We start from the raw sequence: 22,083 nt of genomic DNA, 5'->3' as shown, positions 1-22,083 counted from the left end.
GCTACACTGCGTTGGAGGAATCGTTGATACACTCTGTGATCTAGAAAATTCGATTCAGGATTGTTCATAAGTATGGACAACATACTCATCACCATACTTGACAGACCTTATGAATCTTACTGCAATATTATTTCCCAAAGTAAAAAGTGCTTACACAAATAGCTTGTGCATTGATTAAAATATATTCAACATTTACTGTATGTTTTAGTTTAAATTATTCATTTGATATCTGATTTAAATTCTGTTTCTGTATCTTTTTCTTGTCTGCAATGTGTATATATCCTCTTGACTAAATATAATTGATAGTATCTCACTTTAAAGATTTCCCAAAATATATAAGCATACTACAGCGCTGGCATTTCCAATCAAATGGGAACATCTTTGTATATATTGACCATTTTATCTGTTTTCTGACAGCTCACAAGAACTCTATAAAGTCTGAAGTAGGGGATTTTCTTCTGTTCTGATTTATTGTGTCCTAACAGCAGTGGTCAGCATTTACATTTTATATTTATGCTCTACAGCTCTCTTGTCAGATCAGTACATGGCTCATTTCCTCACATATCTTGCAGTCTTCTTGGAAATCAGGTTTTATGGTATTATTACTTTTGGTCAGAAATGAGAGGCACAAGAGTGGCTATTAATTTTCAGTATTGCTTAACCTAAAAAAGAAAGCTCTTATTTCTTTTGCTGTGGGAAGAGAGGTGGGGGGAGACAAGCCAGATCTAAAAATATAGTGGATTTTCTTTCTTATTCATATGTAATTAGAGCCCCTTTGTAACTACTCATTACCACCTCAATAGTTATAGGATGAATAAATAATATATATTTTTAAATGTGGCAAAACCAAGAAAGAAGTAGCCAGGGCTGCATCCAGTTTATCAACTTGGTGATTAAAGGGCTGGCTAGAGGCTCCAGACATCTAGGGACCCAGAGATAAAACAGAGCAGTTGGCTGTGTTTTTACTAATGAATCTAGGGCTTGAAAGATATCAGGCAATTTTAAAGAAAAGCAGCAAGGACAAGAGACATTAGACAAGGCCAGTAGGGTAACGAAGGGCAAGGCCAGTTACTGAGAGAGAAAATTACTTCATTTTCGGTGATAATGCTTCTGTGAGCCTTACGGGCCTCTTCTCACGCTTTGTTAGTATGACTGTCTATGTACATACAACATCAGAATGCTCCTCACAGTGTAGAAGGAAAGAGCCTTGGAACATTCCACAGAAGGGCAGAGGGCTTGGGTCTATTATTTGGAAAGGGGGAGGCTGAGAACAATGGTAGCAGAAGGGGGTTAGATTGCAAGGTGAGGATTGGTGCTTTGACAGAATGTGAAGAACGTACAGGATTAAATTGAGACGAAAGACAACAGCAAGGAAAAGAAAGAAAAAGGCAAGCAAACATACTCTGGAAATGCAGGATTGTCTGGAGGATGTCGTGGGACAGAGAGTGGGGCCGGCCCAGTGGTGGTCAGCAAATCTGCAGGGCAGAGCTGTGGGCTCCTCGGCTCACTGGCCTCTTACTTAGCAGCCAAATTAAAAAAAAAAAAAAGAAGGCATGGGGCACTTGACTCCTCCTCAGCAAGCTGGTGAGCGGGACACATTTTCTGCTTAGTGGGGAAATGTGTGATATTTTGGGAACAATTCCAGAGTATATTTAGCTCCTAAAGCTGGGGCACACAAATGTCACATTCCCATGAGACAATCGACCCAGTGAAAAGAGCACCCGCCAGAGGCCCTCGCAGAACCCATGAAACTCTCGCATCCCAGGAGATGCTGTGCACGCGGATGTGACATCATTAAGCACCCACATCAGGAAATGAAAAGAAGCGAGGAGATCACAGACTGGGCTAAGCTGAGGGACGTCATCATGAGTCAGCAAAGAAACAAGACTTTTCCAACGGAATCACGCCATCACCAAGTCATACCACACAGTGCTTAGCAAAACAGAACAGAAGTTGAAAATAAATCATGAACATTAAACAGAAAAACAATTCAGAGCAAAATGGAAATTAAAATCATAAAAATCATGGCAAAAGGAACATTAAGCTACATTTTGTTTTTGAAAAATTTTTCTGCATAACAACCCATTGTCATTGCCCCATCAAATACATACTCAATTGTCAAAAACCCAACTCGAATTTGATGGGGCAAGGCAAGGAGTTAATAGCACAGGAACAGTGATCATGGTGAACACCCATGCGGTCCCCTCTGCCACCATTGTTTGACAGTTTGTAGACTGCTTCCAGCTTTGTCAATATTCATAATAAGACCCAAGAGAACGAACAGTGCCGAATTTTAAAATGATCTGTCAAAGTGTTAATTGGACTCTTTGATAACCTCCGTCCCTTGGGGGAGTTAACAACTGGAGGATTCATGCCACCCGTCTCAGTGAAGTGAAGAGAAAATGATTGTAACCAACAGCTAGTGATCTGGTTGACATACTTAATGCTTTATTGGAACGGCTGTTTGGTTTTTCAGAAAGTCATGGTGGCCAAACACCAACTGATTTCACGGAGCCGTCTCTTCTGGAGAACTCGGCCAAGACCAACACATCTGCGGTCTGGAGCCACACATAACAAATAATGGCACATGGTAGGGCTTGTGGCCCACCGTGGTAGTTCTGTCCCATCACCCATGAGCCTGGCGCGCTCGCAGAACGGTAAGAGCAGGGATGCCGCCAGCTTCAGGAGGCTGCCGAGGCAGAAGCCACTCTTTTTAAGATCTGGGGCAGGGAATATGAATCAGAAGTTCTAGAGGAATAAGAAAATTGATTTTTGAGGGGACACGCTCTGGAACAAGTTACAAGGGCTACACCTTTGCATTGCGGCTTGGCCCACACAGCAGCGGAGGTGAGTCGCAAAAGAGAGGGTGAGGGTCTAGCGCGTGGGGCTGCCTGGCCAACAGTCTCTCAAAGTAAACATGGAAATACGTACATAGAAAACCCCACGGCGGGGACACGACAGAGACTGGCCTCCAAGGGTCACAGTGGCTAACTGGGCTTTTCAGTCTCTGATTTACAAGACTGTTTTTTGGACAAGCAGCTGCAACTAAAGTCGGATGTGTTACCAGAAGCAGCCACTGGTGAGAAAAGAGAGGACATTTCCTGTCTCTAGTTGAGCAAAGAAAGCAGGGGAGAATTTAGGACAGTTCACAGTAGAGTCCCTTTCATGGAGCGCAGCTTCCTTTCCGTTTTAAATGCATAGCAATTCTGCTTGATTAAATAACATATTTTTGTCTTAGCTGTTGTCCTCAAAGGGCAGTTACAGTACATTGCAGGATGACAGCTCTGTTCACATTCAGCACCATGCATGAGGGAGGGATGCTACGGGCCAGTAAAGACTCTGCCCTGCTCTCTCTCCATTCACACATTGAGCGGGTCTTTGCTTGGATTACGTGCACGTGCCAAGGCCGGCCCTGCATTCCATCCCGTTGTGGAACGGGAAAGGAGGACCCAGAATCACAGAATGAGCTCAGAGGAGTGGAGAGGGATCTGCTTTGGGCCAAGCCGCACCTCTTTTGGACGGAGGGAGCTGAGAGGATGTGTTATTTGTTTTGTGTGTTTTCTCCTTGATCGGGGAATAATTGAGGATCAAGCCGAGCACAGAGGACTGGATTGCAGTCTTTTCTGAGACGCTCTCAATCAGTGTGTTGGAGGTTCCTCGAACGCTGCTACGATGCAGCTGGAAGCAGTTACACGGTCCTCCTCACTTTTCCCTCCCTCTCCCCCCAGAGGAAGAGGCATTTCCAAGGCCTTACCCTTCTTGTCTTGGTGATTACGGGAAGACACCGCCCCCAAAGAGTCTGTCCTGTCAGGTGAATCGAGCAGATCCTTCCAGTCCAGCATTCCTGCCCTAGACTCATACCCCTCTTGAGACGCCGCATCTGACGTGGTGGTGCTGGGCAAGAGGGAACTGGAGTGCCCTGTTTGCATCACAAATACAGTTAGGCAAAACATCGCAGGAGACCCCCACATTCCCTTTGCTCAGAGGCCAGGAGGGGGACCCCCAAGCTGGCCGTAGGACTGAAAGGAGATTGCCCTAGAAATAACAGGTTTGGGGGCTGGGGTTCCGCAGAAGACTCCTGCCCTTGCAGTTAGAGGATGAAGGGCCAGATCCTATCTCTGCTGCTTGCTGGGTGAGCCTGGGGATTCACTTAATCTCTCTGGGCCTTGATTTTCCTGGTGCACAAGATGGGGATGATGTCACTTACCTCCCTGTGTGGGGAGGATAAAGTGACATCATGGCAAAAGTACCCAGCGGTGTCTGACACAGCACGTGCTCAAGAAATACCGGGGTCCTTCTCTGGCATTCCCACGGCACCACTAAAGGCAGGATGTGCCCACTCTGGGCGACTCCATTTGTGACTGATGGGGCAGGTGGATGGTAGTGGATGAGCCTCTCACCTCTTGCCTCTTAGAAGCAACTCAGCGGTCCCAAGCCCTTCCCACCGAGCCTTTCTCAAGGTGTGTCTAGTTTTCAACTTCAGCTCAACTTCACAGGTTCCCCATTTCTAAGAGAAGTGATGGCATTCTCAAGGGAGCTGCTCCCACCACCGCTTCCCTGGAATGGCAGCCTCAGCCGCCCCATGTTGCCATGACTATGCCTTCCGCGTCTTGTTCTGGCAAAGTCAGTCCCATGGTTTATGACTCATACTTGGGAGAGGTTGTTCTTGAGGCCATGATTCAGATTAGAAAGGGATAGCTTTTTGAGATCCAGAGGAGCCTACCAGAGGATGGCATCAGGAAAAGAATGGCCAGGTTGGGAGTTATGGCAGAAACTCTGGATTCTTCCTATGAACACATTCCTAAGCTTTCCTGCCAGCATCCTGCAAGGTTAAATACAGGTTGCACCAGGTGCTTTGATGTCAACTGTCACAGTGGTTTAAAGGAAGCCTCACTACCTCTTCTCTCTGGTAGAAATAAAATTTAACCTGTGATTTTCCATTAGCGTCTTTGGCTCGTTAAACCATCTTAGCTCTAGCAGCCTCTTGAACAATGTTTGAAAAGACATCAAGGCAACTTCTGTGAATGTGGAAACAGTGCCTCTGGTAGAAAGGAGGGCAGATTCACAAGTGGCTCCAGCCTTGGGCTGTGATCACCATGTATGTGATAAATAAAATACTGGTGACCAGAAAGAAAGATCACAATGATCAATGAATTGCGTTCTTCTTTATTAGTTATTATAATAAGTTGGGTTCCCAGGAGACTCCAGTGCTGCACGTAACAGAAAACCTTTGTAAAGAAGACCTCAGGAGAAAGCAGAGAAGCCAGCTGGGTCACCTACATTCTAATGATTTCTGTGGAAGCACCACTCTTAAATGCCCCCACCGCACTTGGGTGACATTTAAGAAACCTCCTTCTGTGTAGTTTGTTCTCCTCCACGCAGCTTCAAACATTGGCTTTGGTGCACATAGTCTGGTTTCTATCCAGCTGTTAGGAACATGTTCATTTACAACTCAAGAATGCTTGCATCTAGACTGTCTGTTTTTACATTCCTGGGTTTCATAGCTCATCTCTTAATACTGATAAGAGAACAGGAGTAGCGAAATTAAGCCGGACTTGGAAATGCAGAATTTCTCTTACTTCTTTTTTGCTTATATCGCGGTCTGAAAGAGAGCCTCTGTTTCCTACTCCTGAATTCTGCACCGCTCTTATGCAATATATGGTCAGCCTAAGAGAGAATTCAGCACCCAGCCTAGGCAAACCATTAGAAATCGCTTCGTAGGGAGTTAGAAGGGGCGGGGGGGGGGGGGGTGGTGGTGGTGGTGGTGGCGGCGGGGAACGAAACCCTTTTCTCCAAGTAGCAAGAATTTTTTACCTGAATTGATAACGCATTTTGAGTACTTTCAATTTAACTGTGTTCAAGGGGCAGTTTTATGGTAATGCTGTAAGTATGGTTTAGGGAGAACGTTTCTTAATACGGTAATCTAGGGGAAATATATGCCTAAGGGACACATTCTCCATCGAAAGATTTCCTGGACCATATGCTGCAAATACATGGAAAACTCATTTGTAATGGAAAGCTATGGCTATGAGAGGAAATTAATGTGGACCAGATGGTAGTTAGGTAGGAAAATGCTTTACACAAATGTGAGAAATCATCTCCTTCCTATTGCTCAAGTGTTAGTCTTAATACCCACCACATCCCCATTTTCTATATGTAAATCTAGAGAAACCATGCATCTGATGTACTCAGAATTAAAGGAAAAAACTGAGCAGCCTGAGGTTTGTATTCTTTTAAACTTATGCTTGAGGATAGGCAACATGTGTCACCGGTGAAATCAGACAATCGGAGAAAGCAATACCTGATTCTCAAAAATTTTAGAACCGCCTTGTAAGAGCACGATTAACCAGCAGTCTTTAGTTTGAAATCAAAGAGGCATGTTATTATTACTACTTCTCCAAGCTTAAAATGTTAAAAGGGAGTCGCTTATGTTCTTTCTTAACATCTGATTCTATAGGCTGTACCATTTGTGCATTCCCCTAGGAGACTCTGTGACCAAAATAATGCTACACAAATAGGCATTTATTTGTAGGTATGGTATTACAGGTCAGTAGATTTGGAGCCTATGATTTTGTCTTGTTAATCCATTATGAAAGGTCATATTTTAATCAGTGGAGCTTATGATGTGTTCTTTTTTTTTTTTTTTTAAGTAATCAATCTCTCCATCTAATGTGGGGCTCGAACTCACGACCCTGAGATCAGGAGTCGCACACTCTGCTGACTGAGCCAGCCAGGCGCCCCTGATGTATTATTCTTATAATATGCAAAGAAATAGATTTTAGAAGTTAAATTTAATATGCATCATATTGTTTCTCTGTATCTACAAGTCTTTGTGATTCCAGAGATTAGAGACACTTCAAACCACTGTTACCTATTAGCAATGGTTGTAGCCAATTAGACACAAAACAAGAGACACTTAATCAGTACAAGAGAGGGAGAGAGAAGGAAAACAGGGTCCAATTCACTAAAAGGGGTTCTTGCATATGTGAACTGCTATTGCACAGAACTTTTGCCAAGCAGAGAGATTGCATGATTTATCGTAAAGTTTCCTTTTTCTGAGTTAGGCAGTTCGAGTTTTACGGCTCTCTCTCTGCACTCAGCCACTGAACATTTTAGGGGGGACGTGCAAAGGACACAGCTAGGGACAGTGGGTGCATTTTGGACTTTGTGGTTGGCTTCCTAGTCTATATCCGTGTTCATACAAATAGCAATTTGGTCTTTCCTTTGATGGTAGAAATTCTACCCTGTAGTAGGCACTCAACACGTATTTGCTGAGTGAATTAATGAAATCTGTTCTAGGTTTTAACTCCAAAATAAGCATCTCTTGGAATAGTTTGTGAAAAGAAAGTCTCCCGTGTTTTCGTAAGTACTGTCTGGACCAATTCTTATTTTGGTGGTCAATCATCTAACAACTTGACACTGGACAGATTTAGCCTAAAATGGATAGGATCATTAGGTGAAAGGAAAATTCTACCTCTTCTTTAGTTTCATCACAGAAGCCACTGATCAACAGCTGAGGGCGAACAGGCATCATGCCTTAAAATGTTAACATGGAGGAATTAGTAAGTTCCTTTCCCTTTGTAAAGGAAATAGGAGAGATCCATAGATTGGAGGGTGACTTTTTCTTCCTAAAAAGCATCCCATCGTTTAACTATTCTTTCTATATGAGAAATTACCTGGGAGTTAAAATTGGTCTTCGTCCAATTGATGAATGCTGGGGAGGTAGCCGGTTCAATTAGATTTAAGACCTGAATTCCTCAGTATCTGATAAAGATTATTCAATTATAGGAAATGATTGCAAAGCGTGATATGGGAGGAGAGCAGATGCTAAGTGGGTTCTCTTTCTGAAGGGTGAGCTAAGCTAGATGACATCTGCCTCCTGAGAAATTTTTCTTCATTGTTGGTGTTCAGTATTCTGGCTTGAGTAACAGATGAGACTAAAGGTGGATGAATTCTGTGGGCTCATCTGCTTTACGTGGCCTCCCTTCACAAGGAAAAGAGGAGAAACCAAGCATTGTTTCCCATATCTGCACAGCTCACTTAGGACTGCACAGCCTTTAGGACTTCCAAAGAGGCTTTTTATTTATGCTAATTAGACACAGGGAGTAAGAGTTCATTACATAGAGCTGTTAAATACATTTGTAGCCGTCTTAAACTGTTTCTTCAATCCTAAACCTGCCTTGCTTTCTTTTCTTTCCTTTTTTTCCCTTCCTTTATTCCCTGCCTCTACATTTAAAGACTGTCCTGGAATTGTTACCGTTAATGTATTTTTAACACAAAAGCTATAAAATGCGCATCAGTGAAACTCTTAGTCCCCATTATAATGCAAAGCTTAAATCTTCATCACACGTGTCTTTCATATTTAAAAAACACTTGAATAGTTTACCCTATAAACATTTGGGGGAACTCTGAGAAATAGCAATGGAACACTTCAATTGCATTTCAATTTTTCTTATAAAGGGCTCAGAATATTCTGTTTATGGACTTCATGGCTTTGTTTAATGTATTGTCTGTGTATTTCAGAGCAGGAACAATGGGATAGATCCTGTTTGCACATCATTTCCACTGCGTCACTCTTCCTTGTATACATTCTGAAGAACTCTCACTGAAAATATGTCTAAATATTCATACTCTTTGTGAACTTAAGTTTCAAATGGCTAATTTTCATGTGATATCGGAAAGGTTTGTTTGCCTCGTAAGAACTGGTCTCTGCATGCTGTGTAGATTTTTTCCCCCCCTGCAGAGGGTATTGCCCTGAAAGTCAGCATTTTGGGGAATGGTATTCTATCAGTTAAGAGCTATAGCCTATTACTTAATAAGCACTGTTCTTTTATCTTGGATATACTCATAGTCCAAAAGCAATTTCTTCTCCCTCAAGAACTCATTAAATGTATTCACCAAATTCCCTAAGGTTGGCGAATTTCATGTTCTGTGGATTAAAAATGTAGGAACCAGTCTCCTATGTCAATTGTCTCTCATAGGCAGTGATTTTTGAAGCATTGTGAAATTGATAAATAATTTTAGTGAATTGGTGCCCTGAAGTAACAAAGAATCTGGTCCATGATGTTTAGGGATGAAAACTATAAACTACCACAGGATGAGTGGCTTAGAATTAAAAAAAAAAAAAAGTCCATAAACTGACCATATACTGTGTTGTAAGACATTTCATAATCTGGAAGAGGAGTTGAAATGTCTATAAAAAAATAATGAGGATAAAAAATTAATTAAAAAAGAAACTTAAGGTTTGAAAATACTCAAGAGGATTAGTGAAACAGGATTTCCCACATAGATTTCCATCGATATTAAATTATGAGTAATATCTTCCTTACCATTCAGGGCCACGAAGGAATCTGGAAGACAAAAGGGAGGAGAAGGTTACTTAATGTTTAACACTCTGCTTAGTGTGACTTACATAATAAGTAGGAATGAGCTAACACAGAATTATGCTAACATGTGATCCCCAGTACTAAGTAAGTGCTTTTTAATTTCTGCGTGTAATACAAGACACTTTATATCAGGTCCGATTTCACACTCCTCTATCTCTCCCCCGAGTGAGTTTCCTCAAAGTCACTGCCCTTTGTTGCCAAGGCTCAAAGAAACAGCAAGAGTTAGTAGAAGGAAGGGAACTGCGATTATACGTGATTCTGGGACTTGAGGCCTTACTCCATACAGAGGGACGTGTATGCAGGTGAAAGAAGTGACACCTGGACCACACTTACAAAACACTCTTGTCTTTACGCTCTCTCTCGTGTCGTCCTCTCAACCACACACATAGGTGTGTGCATGTGCGGTGTGTCTAGGTCGCATCACTGGTTCATTCAGCTTCCTCCTCAGCCTCTGACACTGACTCTTCAGGATTTCCTCATTTCCCCTAAAAATCCTGTTCAGGAGTCACTGTGCACCAATTATCTAAATCCTCTGAATGCCTTCATGTGAACAGGTATGGCTAGCAGAAGTAGGTCATGCTGCAGCCGGAGCAGAGAGAGCGAGACGCCGCTAGGAAAGGCAGCGAGGGGCAGTTGTTCCTCCTGCCCTGAGCCAGGCACCCTGAGTGCCTCACCAGGACTGGAGTTCAAGGTTAGGTAGCCCACGAAAACAGAGGCTTGCCCCCTGAGATTGAAGAGTAGATCACGGGCTGGGGACCTGAGGGTCTCCCCTGTGTTAGATACAGAGGCTTCCTTCGGTTCCTTTGTCCAAAAACACACAGGTGGCGTGGACACGTGACAGAGACAGTAACAACCATTTCACAGCTTTCATCCGTTCAGTTATCCAGTCCCAGTTGACACCCCTATTTTCTACAGATGCCCATACCACCAGATCATAAAAATAGGAAGAAAATTATTCACTGAAGTCAGCTAATTAAGTTTGCTCACACAGACGCACACACAAACCAGAACTTGTTTCCCTGAAAACGGAGCCATAAGGCACCAACATGATTAACATGATTTAAGATCCACTGATCAAACATCAGACTGTTTGATGCACACAAGTAACGCAGGCCTTTTGGTGATAACGGTCTCCTGTGTGGATTTCTTCAGGCATAAATTTTGTGTTTGAAGACCCAATAAGAAGCTTTTGCCGATACGTAATATTTGCAAACAAAAAAATACAGCAAAGAATTCGGAGATGAGGCTGCCCGTAGTCCTCTTTATTTAAAGGGTAATATTTGATCTCCAAAAAAAGGTAAGGTAGAAATTTGGAACCTTAGAGTCTGAGATTTCAGTACTCTTGGCCCAAAGATTGAGAGTTTTACCCATGATTTCCATTATAGAACCGGGTATCAGAGTAATACAGTTTCATTCCCCTAGGAGCTGTTTTTGGGGTGCCATTTTGAATGAATGTAAGCTTCCTAGAATCATCATATGTAACATTTGAAACACTGCGAACTATTTTCCAAGAGAGTGTCATTATTCTCTAACTTAGCATTAGTAAACATTTTCAGGAGAATACCCATGTTAATCAGATCATAGGACAACTGGGCAGACGTTTGACCAGGATCTTTTATATGAAGTTCCAACTAAAATGTTACCATTTAGTAACTTTTGAAATGAACTCCGAGGTAAGCATAATAGGCTAGTTCCTATAAAAAAGGTTATTTTGAGTCATCTTGTACTTTGTGGGTTCTTTCTGAAGTTTTTTCCTACGGGGAATGGCAACAGACATAAATCTAATTTAAAAAAAATTACTTTTATTAGGCGATATGTTTGAGAAGAACAAAACCTTCCCATTCAATTAGAAAGCTAGAGTACAGCGATCAATTTTTTTATTATTTGGCTAAAAATTACGGTGTGATAACACATTTTTTAAAACAACAAGACCAGTTTTTTAATGGAAATGCTGATCTAACTTACTGCTCGGTTATAATTAATATCCTCTGGAGTGAATTGGTTCCACAGCGTTTATAGCAACAGCACCGGGGGCGCTGCTCTGCAACACACTGTTTTCTTTATCGGACGTTTAGAAGATGATTTCTGTTGCTTCTGCCTGGCTCAGTGCCGGCCACACCCAGCCCCACACGTGGTGTTATGTTTCTGGGCCATCCGACCAAAGGATCTTTGCACAAAGATGAGCATGGATAAAAAGCTGTACTTACTGTGACAGTCTCCCAGGCCATCTGTACTGCCACGTTCTATGTCCTGTTCAAAAGTCAGTCTTTAAAAAAAAAAAAAAAGGAGCAGGGAGAAGAAAGAAACAAATTCAATAATGCAAGTCCTTACTCCAGAATGAGTCTGAAGTTTCACTACAGAAATGAACACGGTTTGATAAATTGAGTGGCAGGTGCAAAAAAAGAAGTAGATAACGGCTGGGAAATCTGTCTCCGAAGTTTATGGAAACGAGTCTTATGTGACTGTCCGAAGAGAGGCCGGGGTTTAAGCAGCTGATTCTGGTATTATTCAGGAAGTGAATTAGTTGGCGGATTATTTATATCCTCCTTTTACAGATTCTTTGAGCATTTCTTAAACATTTAAAAAGTTTAAATGTTAACATAACTCTTTATAAATGATATAGAAGTCTGTAAATTAAAAAAAAAAAAAAAGTCTCTTCCTCTCTCCTTTTGCTTTGACCCCAGCACTGCCCTCCTAGACCTTGATCTATTTCTCTGTGTAGAAAGGACCTGTATAACAGAGTGTTCCAGGGAACAGATGGCTGGGGGGCATGTAGCGCCCTTGAGGGGATGGGCCGTGGTGGTGGATTGTGCTGAGACCCCCGGAGACCCCGTGGCCCTGTGACTCGACAGTATTACCCGCATGCTCCCCCACAAGCTCACTCTTCTTTCCAAACCCATTTGGTCACCATTGGGCTGCACAAGGTGTATAACAACAATATATCTATTTTGATTTTTTAAAATAAGCCCACTGGACTCACTCAGAGGAGTACTGTCCTTTTTTGGGGCGGGGAGCTCCGTGCTGCTTCTCACAGCATCATTGAAACTCTAGTTTGCAACTGCCTTAGAGTTTATTTTATGGACCATTTAGGAAAACTATCTGGAAAGTCACAACCTTGATCGAATCCTTCACCATGTTTGTTTTCCAGTGTTTTTTTTCTGTTAAAAATCAAATTCATATTCAAAGGATAAAGATTTTCAGTGGTAGTGAAAGCCAGGATTCATCAGGCCCTGAAGGCTGTTTTCCAAGGAGAGTTCCACATGTTTTGAGCAATGAAATATAGATGTAGATCCTTAAGGGAACAATTTTGGAGTTCACATGTTTACTTAAAAATTATTTTCTTTTTAAGATTTTATTTATTTGTTGAAGAGAGCAACTGAACACAGGCAGGGGGGAGGGAAGGGGTAGAGGGAGAAGCAGACTCCCCACTGAGCAGGGAGCCCGATGCGGGACTCGATCCCAGGATCCTGGGATCATGACCTGAGCTGGAGGCAGATGCTTAACCGACTGAGACACCCAGGCTCCCCGACTTAAAAATGATTTTTTAAAATCAGTCACACCTTGAATATAGAAAGGAGATAGGTCATTTCTTAGCTTTCCTCAGTGTGATTTGTGATCTTTACTCCTTCACCTCAAGGGTTCCCATGAAAAGATACAAAGCTCTAACTCTAGTATGTCAGTACTGCTATTTGTGAAGCTGATCTAATCATGTGTAGTGAGTCAACCCTTTGTACTAGTCAGATTTCCAGGTCAGACTTTAACAACTGTCATGAGCTGTGTTTGTGGGAATACTTTCCCTCAAATTATGCGTGTGGTGGTCATCAGATATGCTCTCCTGCCTGTCCAGCTATTCTAAAATGGGAGAGGAGGCTCAGAGTGATGGCGAGACGATTCTTTGCCCTCTTGGATCTGGGGACGTTGAAGGAATGGCTCAGACAGAACTGTGCTGCCATATCGCACCTTCCTCGAGTTGCCGTAACTTGTCAAGGATGTGCATTGGATTTCATATCCACTAAAGTAAAGACGGGGGGAGAAGAACCTTTAATGCCATCTAAGCATTTAAAGCCAGGGTAACAATTTTAAGCACCAACATCACAGGCATGATGGACTGGCCTGATCTAGCTGATCGGCTGGAGAACTGCCAAGAATTGACTGACTCCCTAACGAGTAATAGGGTCAACAGTTCTTCAGTGCAGGAGAATGGTTTATTGGATGCATACACCATCCTTGCAGTACAAATGCATCACTTAACAAATGCTCTGTGATCTCTTCTCGGCCCTGCATGGTCCATTAGAGGAACCAGTTTTGCTGTGGCCGGACAGACCACGGCACTAATCTAATCGGGACCCTATTGCTCCTTTTCTCTGCTGTTCTTACACCGCTGCGATCAAGGCATGCACCTTCTTGTCCCTCTCTCCAGGGAATACTTAGAAGCCCACTGTGTTTCTTTTCTCTGTGTTTTTCATCAGTCTGAGGACGGATGATTAAACAATTGGAAATCTGCCACATGCGATGTCGCCGTGTTCTATGATATGGGAAAAGGAAGCAGAACGGCTGGCAGTCCCATTGGTGAGGTTTGTGCAGGGGTGCGTGGGAGCATAGCTGGTGGTACGTCTAGAATGCAGAGCAGCCAAAGGCCGTTTTATGCTCTTCTGCAGCTCAGGCTCCTTACCTGCTGCTGGGTGACAGGTGGGCACAGGAACCTCCTTCCTTTACCCACCCGCAGTACGGGTCTCTGGAGGCGATGCAGGTTCTGCGGGAAGAACAGGGCCATGAGCTACCCAGGACTCCGTTCTGGGACTTTCTAATGGTCAATGAGGCCAAATACATACTTTTTACACTTCCCGTGTCGTTCGCACCGGCCAAGGGGAAGCTTTATCACACAGGTGGAGAATGCAACATACAGAGAGCTGCTTGCTTTGTCCAGCTGCATGCCCATAATCCTCTTGTCCTCTACTCCGTCATAGCTGCACCTAATGTTATAAGGTAGGATAATGCTGTCGTAGTCCCTCTTGAGTCAATTCTCTTTCTCCTGACACCCCCTCCCACCCTGCCTCCCAGCCCACAGGGTGGTGTCTTAGACCTTCTAAGCTGCCCCCCCAGCCCACGGGTGTAGCTGTATAAACACACACATTACTGGCAAGGAGAAAATAATGCTTTTTAAGGATTAAAGTATTTTTTACAAACAATACTAAAAGTACCTAAAAACGCATAAAACCAAAGTCTCCTATCCTCAGATTTTCTCTGAATCAGAAGGATCATAATGACAAATAATCACTAAGAAAGAGCCGAAGAGTCTACATACTTTTCCGGGTTATAAACGCTCATCTCCTCCAGGAAAATGCTGTCATTTAGGAAACCACTGTTTCCTATCCTGGCCAAGAACTTCAAGATGATTCCCTTCTCTGATCCCAGGAAAACCACAGTGTGATTCTGATACGGCCCGGCAGCAGTGTCCACCGCAATTTTGGTCAGGCGGTATCTAAAATGACAGGATCGCGGTTTTTATATCTTTGTCGGTCTGTCACTAAAGGGTCCCCTTTTCCACTTCAAACAATTGTGACATAGCTTTCTAGTAATAACCTCAAGAAAAATACATGCATATAGATAATGTTCTCAAGCTGTTCTGGTCCTTTATTTCCACATGCAGAGCATTAGTGTGGCTCCAAGGGGAGGACGGAGGTATGTGTTTGTGGAGGCCAAGTCACATAACAAATAGACAGCCTGAACCATCTGAAACCGCTCAGCAGTGATCCCTTCCATGAGCAGCAAGGAAAGGCTGAGGTCTCCCAGGAAGAGGGTAAGAAATACTACTAACCCAACTCATTTAACATTTCATTTAACACTGAAAAGAAAAGCAACAGCTACCAGTTTTCCGTACTCTGCCTCTGAGGTGCAAAGCCTTGTCAGCAGAATGGCCGATTGGAAAGCTTTCCAAGTGTACGTAGAGGGGCTGAGGAAGTTCTGAAGGATGGGAGAGTGGCATGCGGATGGCACTATAAATAAATACGACGACGTGCAAGCCAAACAAGTTCCATTTAAAGCCACAGGTGAAGGACACCAGTCCTTCGATACATCCTATCAGGCACCATCTTTCTCGGGTATCTCTCAGCTGTTCACCACTCTGTGGATACCCATTTGTGCCAGGCACTTTGGCAGAAACCAGAAAACACAGACCCTCCTACAAGTTATATACCACAGTTTCCATTTTACGGGCAAGAGCCATTATAGTACTTTTAACATCTTCCCATAAAGTCACCGTTTAAAAATGGTGGTAAAGTTGAATAACATTTTGTTTGATGACTGCCGCCAACTAGATGGTGCTTGGGAAAGCCTGTGGAATAGTCTGGAAATAAGCTCTAAAGAAATACAAGAAGGAGTATTTAACGCCATCACAGATTTCTAATCAACTGTCCCTTCTCTCTGGCCACCCCTTCGGATTACAAATGCTACAGTATGAATCCTTCACGCTAGCGTACTTGTGCAAGTGTTGCTCATCCCTGGTCTGTGTGACAGCTAACGAGCTGGGGACAGGACTGGGATGGAATCTGGAGCATGCTTTGCAACCATATCCAAGCAAACAGGTATCCACATCCATCGACTGGTTCTCCTTCACTGCTTCCTGCTTTTGCCCAGAAGACTGTCACCCGGAAGGAGATATTTTTGTTACCTCTATTTGCTGGCATGGGTCCAATTAGCCTGAAAATATCAGAACTTGTCTCACTGGGAATGTGGTGATGGGGGTTTTGTGGCAGGCACCCAACTGGCCAGCATTTCATAGCTGAATCAATGCCCAGGATAACAGAAGATGTTTGTGGCATTTCAAATCATGATCCACCAATAGGTTCTGTGAACATGAGATGGAGTAGGGAAAAATCCATTTTGGACATGATTTGCTTAACACCCACCTGACCATTGTCCTCAGGAACCACGGCCTGTTGATGACGGAAGGCACAGCCTCATCCATGAGTGGGTGTGTTTTGATGAAGTTCAGGGTATCATCGGGAAACTCATTGGAGGTTGCGTATTTTTCTAAGGACGATGAGCCAGCGCAGCAACCTGGCCTAAAAAGAAACAAAGGGAGGGAGCTTTTTTTCATGCCTTATGGCAAATTCTTTGAACGAACTGCTTCCCTAAGCATCTGTCATGGGGGAGAATATACTGTAGGCTGAAAAGAGGAAGTGGAACGATGCAGAATGCCGCCAAATAAAATATGCTTAGATTTTCTCCCGGCCGCCTGCTCATTCCGTAGAGAAGCTCCAGCCAGGGCAGTTCAGCCTCAGCCGGCGATAGCCTGGCTTACCCCCAGAAGCACAAACCCCCCAAACAGTGATGGGGCTTAAAACAAGGGAGGAAGTGTGTGCTTTGCCCACGCGCCCCAGGCTCTGCTACCTGTCCTAAAACCCTGCGGGACGTTCTTGAGGCACTTGCTCTACGGAAGGAGAGAAGGCAGCGGACGTCGGCACAGACGTAGGGGCCCGCCAGCACGCAGGCAGCAAGACTCACTGTGACCGGCTCTCCTTACCGGGGGTCCGACAACATGCGGTTTTGTTTTTATTGTTTTTGATTGATTTGGGCATTGGGCAGGTATGAAAAGCCAACTACACTGAAGATTCTCTCCCGAAAGGTCATTTCTTGATTTCTGAACAGTGACAGCGAAAAGTCATTTCTACAAGCAATTCCGTGGTTTCAGGAGTCAAGGGACAGCCTAGTAAAGTCAGGTCAGGGAAACACTGACAACAGTCCTGTCCACAGCCCGGCTCTGCCTGCTGGTTCAGGAGAGCCCACTGGACCCTGATAGCACTGGCATGATCTGGCCTCATTTACACACCATTTTATGGCACTAACCAAGCCAGCCCTGTGAAAGCATCCTGATGTCCGCCAGAGGAATGAGGAAGCACGTGGAAGGATGGGGAGAAACACATTGCCACCGTTAGAAAGTCTAAGTATGTGTCCTGGCCATAGCCAACTGACACCATCTTCACACACCAAGGGGAGCATATTCTATAAGTACTCCCTGAAACCTCATTCCTCAACCGTACTTCCCCTTCCTGCTTATCTAGAAAGTAGCTAACATTCCCAGGCAGTGAAGTGACTTTTAGAGGATCTCTCTGAGCTTGCCATAGTGTGCTTTTTGCATCTAGTCTGCTCTCCGTGAGTAACCGTATACACACAGTGGATAATTCAGGTGATGGAGATGGATGAACCACAGAGGTTTTTCCCCCTGGGTAGAGTGGTTCATGTTATCAAAGTCAGTTCAATTAAGTGGACCGGGGGTATTTTGTGTGGGGGTTTGGTGGTTGGAGGAGAGTGCTGCAAACCAAAAAATGAAGATATTTGTTGGGCTTCTTTGCAGAAGCCCACAAATTCAGTGGAGGAAGCTGGACACACAGATGCTTCTATAGAACTTAGATGGCACGTGTTATAATGGAAGCGTGCAGTGCATGCTACATGAGGAGGGCAGGGGCGGGGGAGAGTTCCATCCTGTCCGTGGAGAGAGAATGAATTAGCCGGCTTAGTGCGAAAATTTCCCGGAGGTTACCAGGACCAAGAGGTCTCTGCATTGTCCTCGGACAACAGATTCTCCATGAAAGTGATTCTGGGGCTCTACATTTTGGTGGAGGGATATGGACTGTTTCTGGATCCACAACAGACTAGAACCTGGTAGAGCAGAGAAAATGTGATGGTCCACTGTGCCCACTGGTCTCTACCTGCCCTTGCCCCAGAGTCCTGGACGCAGCTCCGATCCAGCCTGGTTACAGAATCCAGGGATCACCATGTATATTTCACATTTTATTAGGGCGTAAGGACATGGGTCTCTATAAAAGGGACGGGGAAGCAGGGTGGAGTGGTGGAAATAACCTACTCAGGTCTGTGCACTTGCACAAGACACATTCTGCCTCTCCGAGCCTCCCGTTTTCTCAGATTTACGGCAGCGGGGCTGCACTGGATGCTTCCCATCATCCTAGGATTACACTGGATAACCCACAGGGACAGAGGTTAAGTAGAAGACTCGAGTGTTGTCGTTTGAATATAACTATAGGTAACGCCGAGTTTAGGTTAAGGGCATGAAGGCAAATGGCTTCCTAGGGCTTTCTGTTGTTCCAGCATTTGTGTCTCTGGGGCCCCCTGGAAGGCGCCGGTGTGCAGTTCTTTAAGACGTTCACTGTCAGAGGACCAAGCTGCCCACTTCTCGCCGTTCAGAATCACCACATAAATATTTACACCTACCTGGGCTTGGGCACGCGTTCATCAGGAACTGGTGTCCAGGTGGAATCTGGAGACTTCTGTTCTTTGAACCTCCCCGTGAAAACATTGGCAATGTCAACCATGTCGTAGGCACACACTGCTGACCCGGGGATGCTGGAACGTAACGTTTCACACAGCGTTACTCTCAAAACAGTTACGCGTGCAGCTTGGAAAACAGACTCCGAATAACTCTCCTGTTATGGGCCTTAGAAATTTAAAGTTCGCACCCTGACTATAAGGGAGCCTAGTATACACAGCGAACGTTTCTCTGAATCAAGTTTGCGTCGGTGGCTTTAAAGAAGGGACTGCTTAACAGCAAACTCCCTAGAGAAAAACCTCTTCATGTTGTTACTGCTTTTGGAACTGCATCTGTTTATAACTGGTGGTTTAGAAGGTTCAGAAATTCCCTGAATTTTCACTCACTAACCTTAAAGATAAAATCTTTGGAAAACATTTTGCATCTCTAATATTGGTGTATATTTGAAGTAAAAGTGTCTCACCTGTCCACATATTGCTTCTTTGAATTCGGTTTCTCCAGCCAGGGACCCCGGGAGTGAGAATGTATGTGTGGGGAGAGCATGCTTATTTTCTGTTCGTCACCGCCCATTTTAAGTTTTACTTCCTATTTATTTGCATGAGACGAAACAACGTAAGTCTCTAAAGCACCAACATTTTGCAAATAAAGTGCTCTATTAAGTGCTAAATAATAATAATGGTGGTAATCTCTACCTATAATTACATCCTTCTCTGGTGCTCATGGAAGGACTTGGGGATTTTTTTAATCAGTGGAGAGAAGGCATGAATTATTCATTCATTTGAACCCATGTTTGTTTTTAACTATGGTCATTCCTTGATTTTGATCAAATAAATTGCAGGCACCAGCCGGTCAAGAGTTTTCACCAGGCTTTGAGGTAGTGGCCATTGCATGGGCAGGAGCATCCGGGCCAAGACACGGGCACTTTGCAGGGTGGTAACATTACCCAGGGCAGAGAGACTGGTTTAGTCTTGATTTTGCAAACGTTGAAAGGATATGGAAATCACTTCCTAAGTGATTAAGGGAATTTTCTGCCATCTTTAATTTCATAACACAGTTATTGAAGTATTACTAATAAAGCAAGAATTAGGTAGAAGATTAGAAAGCTTGTTTAAGGTGGTGGGATGAATTTTCAAGTATGTAGAATATATATACATTGTGCACAGAATTGGATAGATAATGGCAGTGGTCTCCTTTGGTTTTGGAATCTCAGAGCCCTAGCATTACTTACTAATTTTGTAAAACTCTCTTCACAGCTCCCTTTTCTAAAAGTAACAGGTATATGTATTTACTTTAAATATTATGACAAATAGGATAAATGTTGAAGTATTTTATGAGGCATCTCATAATAACTAAAGTTACCCTAGAGTTTGATAATCAATCTTCCCCAGGTTAGAATCACTTGTGAAATCCTTTCGTCTTCCTTCCTTTACTCCCTCCCACCTTCCGTTCATCTTTCCTTCATTCATCCTTTCTTCCCACCTTCTGTTCCTTCAGTGTATATTTACGGAATCCCTAATCTCCAGCAGCAAATGCTCTGTAGTAAAGAACACAGGCCCTCAGCTGATACGCATTGGTGAGACTGGCAGACCTGGCAGAGTAGGGAACGAATGGGCACAGCACATCCAAGAACTCACATTTAGCTCCATCCAGGAAGGCCTGTGGAGCTGGAGGACGAGATGGCCTGACCGTGGGGGGACCTGTGTGCTCTACCAAGGAACTTGGGTTTTATCCCCAGGGCAAAGAGGAGCACCTCAAGGGCTTGAAACAGCCCTTCACGACCAAGTTTGCACGTGTGGAGGATGGGGTGAAAAGGGATGAAACCAGAGACAGACTCTAATTAATAGATGAAAATGGGTATGTGCATTGTTACCATTTTCTGATTTTACTGAACAAATAAGGTTTCTGAGACTGCATAAGCAGGTACTAATTGGGGGCTTCCTGAGGACTTTTAAGAAAATACTTTAAATGGAGTATCTATAATATACAAGAATCTACTACTGTATTGTAATTACACAGTAACTCACCTTGAACGCCCCCCTCCCCAAACAAACTAGAAACGTGCTTTGAAATTCCTTTAGCCCCTGCATTCCCACGTACCAAGACAGATTCTTTTAAACAATTCTACATACTTGGGTTCCAAGGTGTGAACAGTCACGGCCTGGATTTTTGTATTTTTCTATTCTCAAGTCTAAAAATCCCTGCAGATGGTTAAAGCTCACTTAGATGGAACCGAATACTTCTTGTTGCAATATGGATTCATAGTTTCATGTGTCTTCGATGGAGAGCGCTTGACTCTTGCCCTCCGGATAACTGAGGAACATTAGTGCATCCTTTGGCATGTTCTATTTCAGACTCTCCCTAGTTTGTCAGCATTTCTACGTGCTATCCTCCAGTCTCCCCATGCAGGTGCCTGTCATCTAGACACCCATCAGCTTCTTAAGTCTTGATAAAAAGGATGATCCAGACCCTAATGGTGTGTATCCGGAGGAAGACAGTACAGAACATCCCAAGTTCTCCACAGAAATGAGAATGAAGTTCATGTTTTTAGGTTTTATGACCATGCCTGGTTATGCTCATTTTCACACAACAGTGCTAGGACTTTAAGGTTTAAGGTCTGGAAGAACTCATGCCTGCCTTCCTCCTATTTTTTAATCTCTGCACATTTCTGCTGCCCCAGGAACAATTTTTAGTTTGTCATTTGATTACTCAAAGTCTTAGCTTAAATAAACATGAACACAGGAATGAACAGGCTGACAGTATTTCTAGGTACATTGTTTCATGACTTGTAAATCCTCACTCAAGCCCCTGGAGTCAGTGGTCATTGGGGTCTAGGTTCCTTGGACAGATAATAACTAGGGTCCCTTAGGTCAGATGCACGATGGACTCGTCGGAATCCTACACACTCTGTAGCCTTTAAATACATTTTCAGTGTTTTCACTTCAAAAGGTAATCGATGCAGTCACAGAAATATTAAAAGTCACACAGAACATTAGATGACCTTGAGGAGGAAGGAGGCATGTTCTTGAGTTCTAAGGGTGTCTCTTTCATCTCCTGACTACTTGGACCAGGTGACAGAATTGAGTTTAGTTTCCTCAGGTGTAAAAAGAGGGCAACGGTATTCAGTTTCCAGTACTACTGGAGAGATTTAGAAATAACACATGAGACGTGTTTCCACGCCAGGCATATAAATAGGAAATATTGTTATAATTTATCTAATTACTTGCCCTAAAATCCTAATCTAATAATGCTTAGAACTGACTGTTAATTTGTTGATGAAAATGGAGTATTAAGTGCTTCGCAGCTACATATAACAAGCGGCACGTTTGTTTCAGTTGTGAATCTTGCGCATCGGGAGAGACACCCTACCCCCCCCCCCCCCCCCCCCCCCCCCACCCCCCCCCCACCCCACCC

The 22,083-nt window shown here is 43.7% G+C and overlaps 1 protein-coding gene across 3 annotated transcripts in view; it reads right to left on the bottom strand.

Moving 5' to 3' along the window:
• The window catches only part of SEMA6A (semaphorin 6A), a 125,263-nt gene that overhangs the window by 19,652 nt on the left and 83,528 nt on the right, over positions 1-22,083 (bottom strand). The window contains exons 11-19 of one of the 3 annotated variants that reach the window (XM_032425445.1): positions 18,618-18,749; positions 16,295-16,450; positions 14,692-14,868; positions 14,219-14,359; positions 14,059-14,139; positions 11,594-11,652; positions 9,330-9,350; positions 9,143-9,193; positions 3,755-3,919 (exon numbers count right to left, since the gene is read on the bottom strand). In XM_032425445.1, the coding sequence (XP_032281336.1) occupies positions 3,755-3,919; positions 9,143-9,193; positions 9,330-9,350; positions 11,594-11,652; positions 14,059-14,139; positions 14,219-14,359; positions 14,692-14,868; positions 16,295-16,450; positions 18,618-18,749 (983 nt within the window). The remainder of the gene's footprint in view (positions 1-3,754; positions 3,920-9,142; positions 9,194-9,329; positions 9,351-11,593; positions 11,653-14,058; positions 14,140-14,218; positions 14,360-14,691; positions 14,869-16,294; positions 16,451-18,617; positions 18,750-22,083) is intronic. The other 2 variants (XM_032425446.1, XM_032425447.1) reach the window with 2 other exon arrangements.

The sequence above is a fragment of the Phoca vitulina genome, unplaced genomic scaffold (assembly GCF_004348235.1).
Source record: "Phoca vitulina isolate PV1807 unplaced genomic scaffold, GSC_HSeal_1.0 scaffold32, whole genome shotgun sequence".
Taxonomy (NCBI): Eukaryota; Metazoa; Chordata; class Mammalia; order Carnivora; family Phocidae; genus Phoca; species Phoca vitulina.
This window is presented reverse-complemented; position numbering and strand designations above follow the sequence as displayed.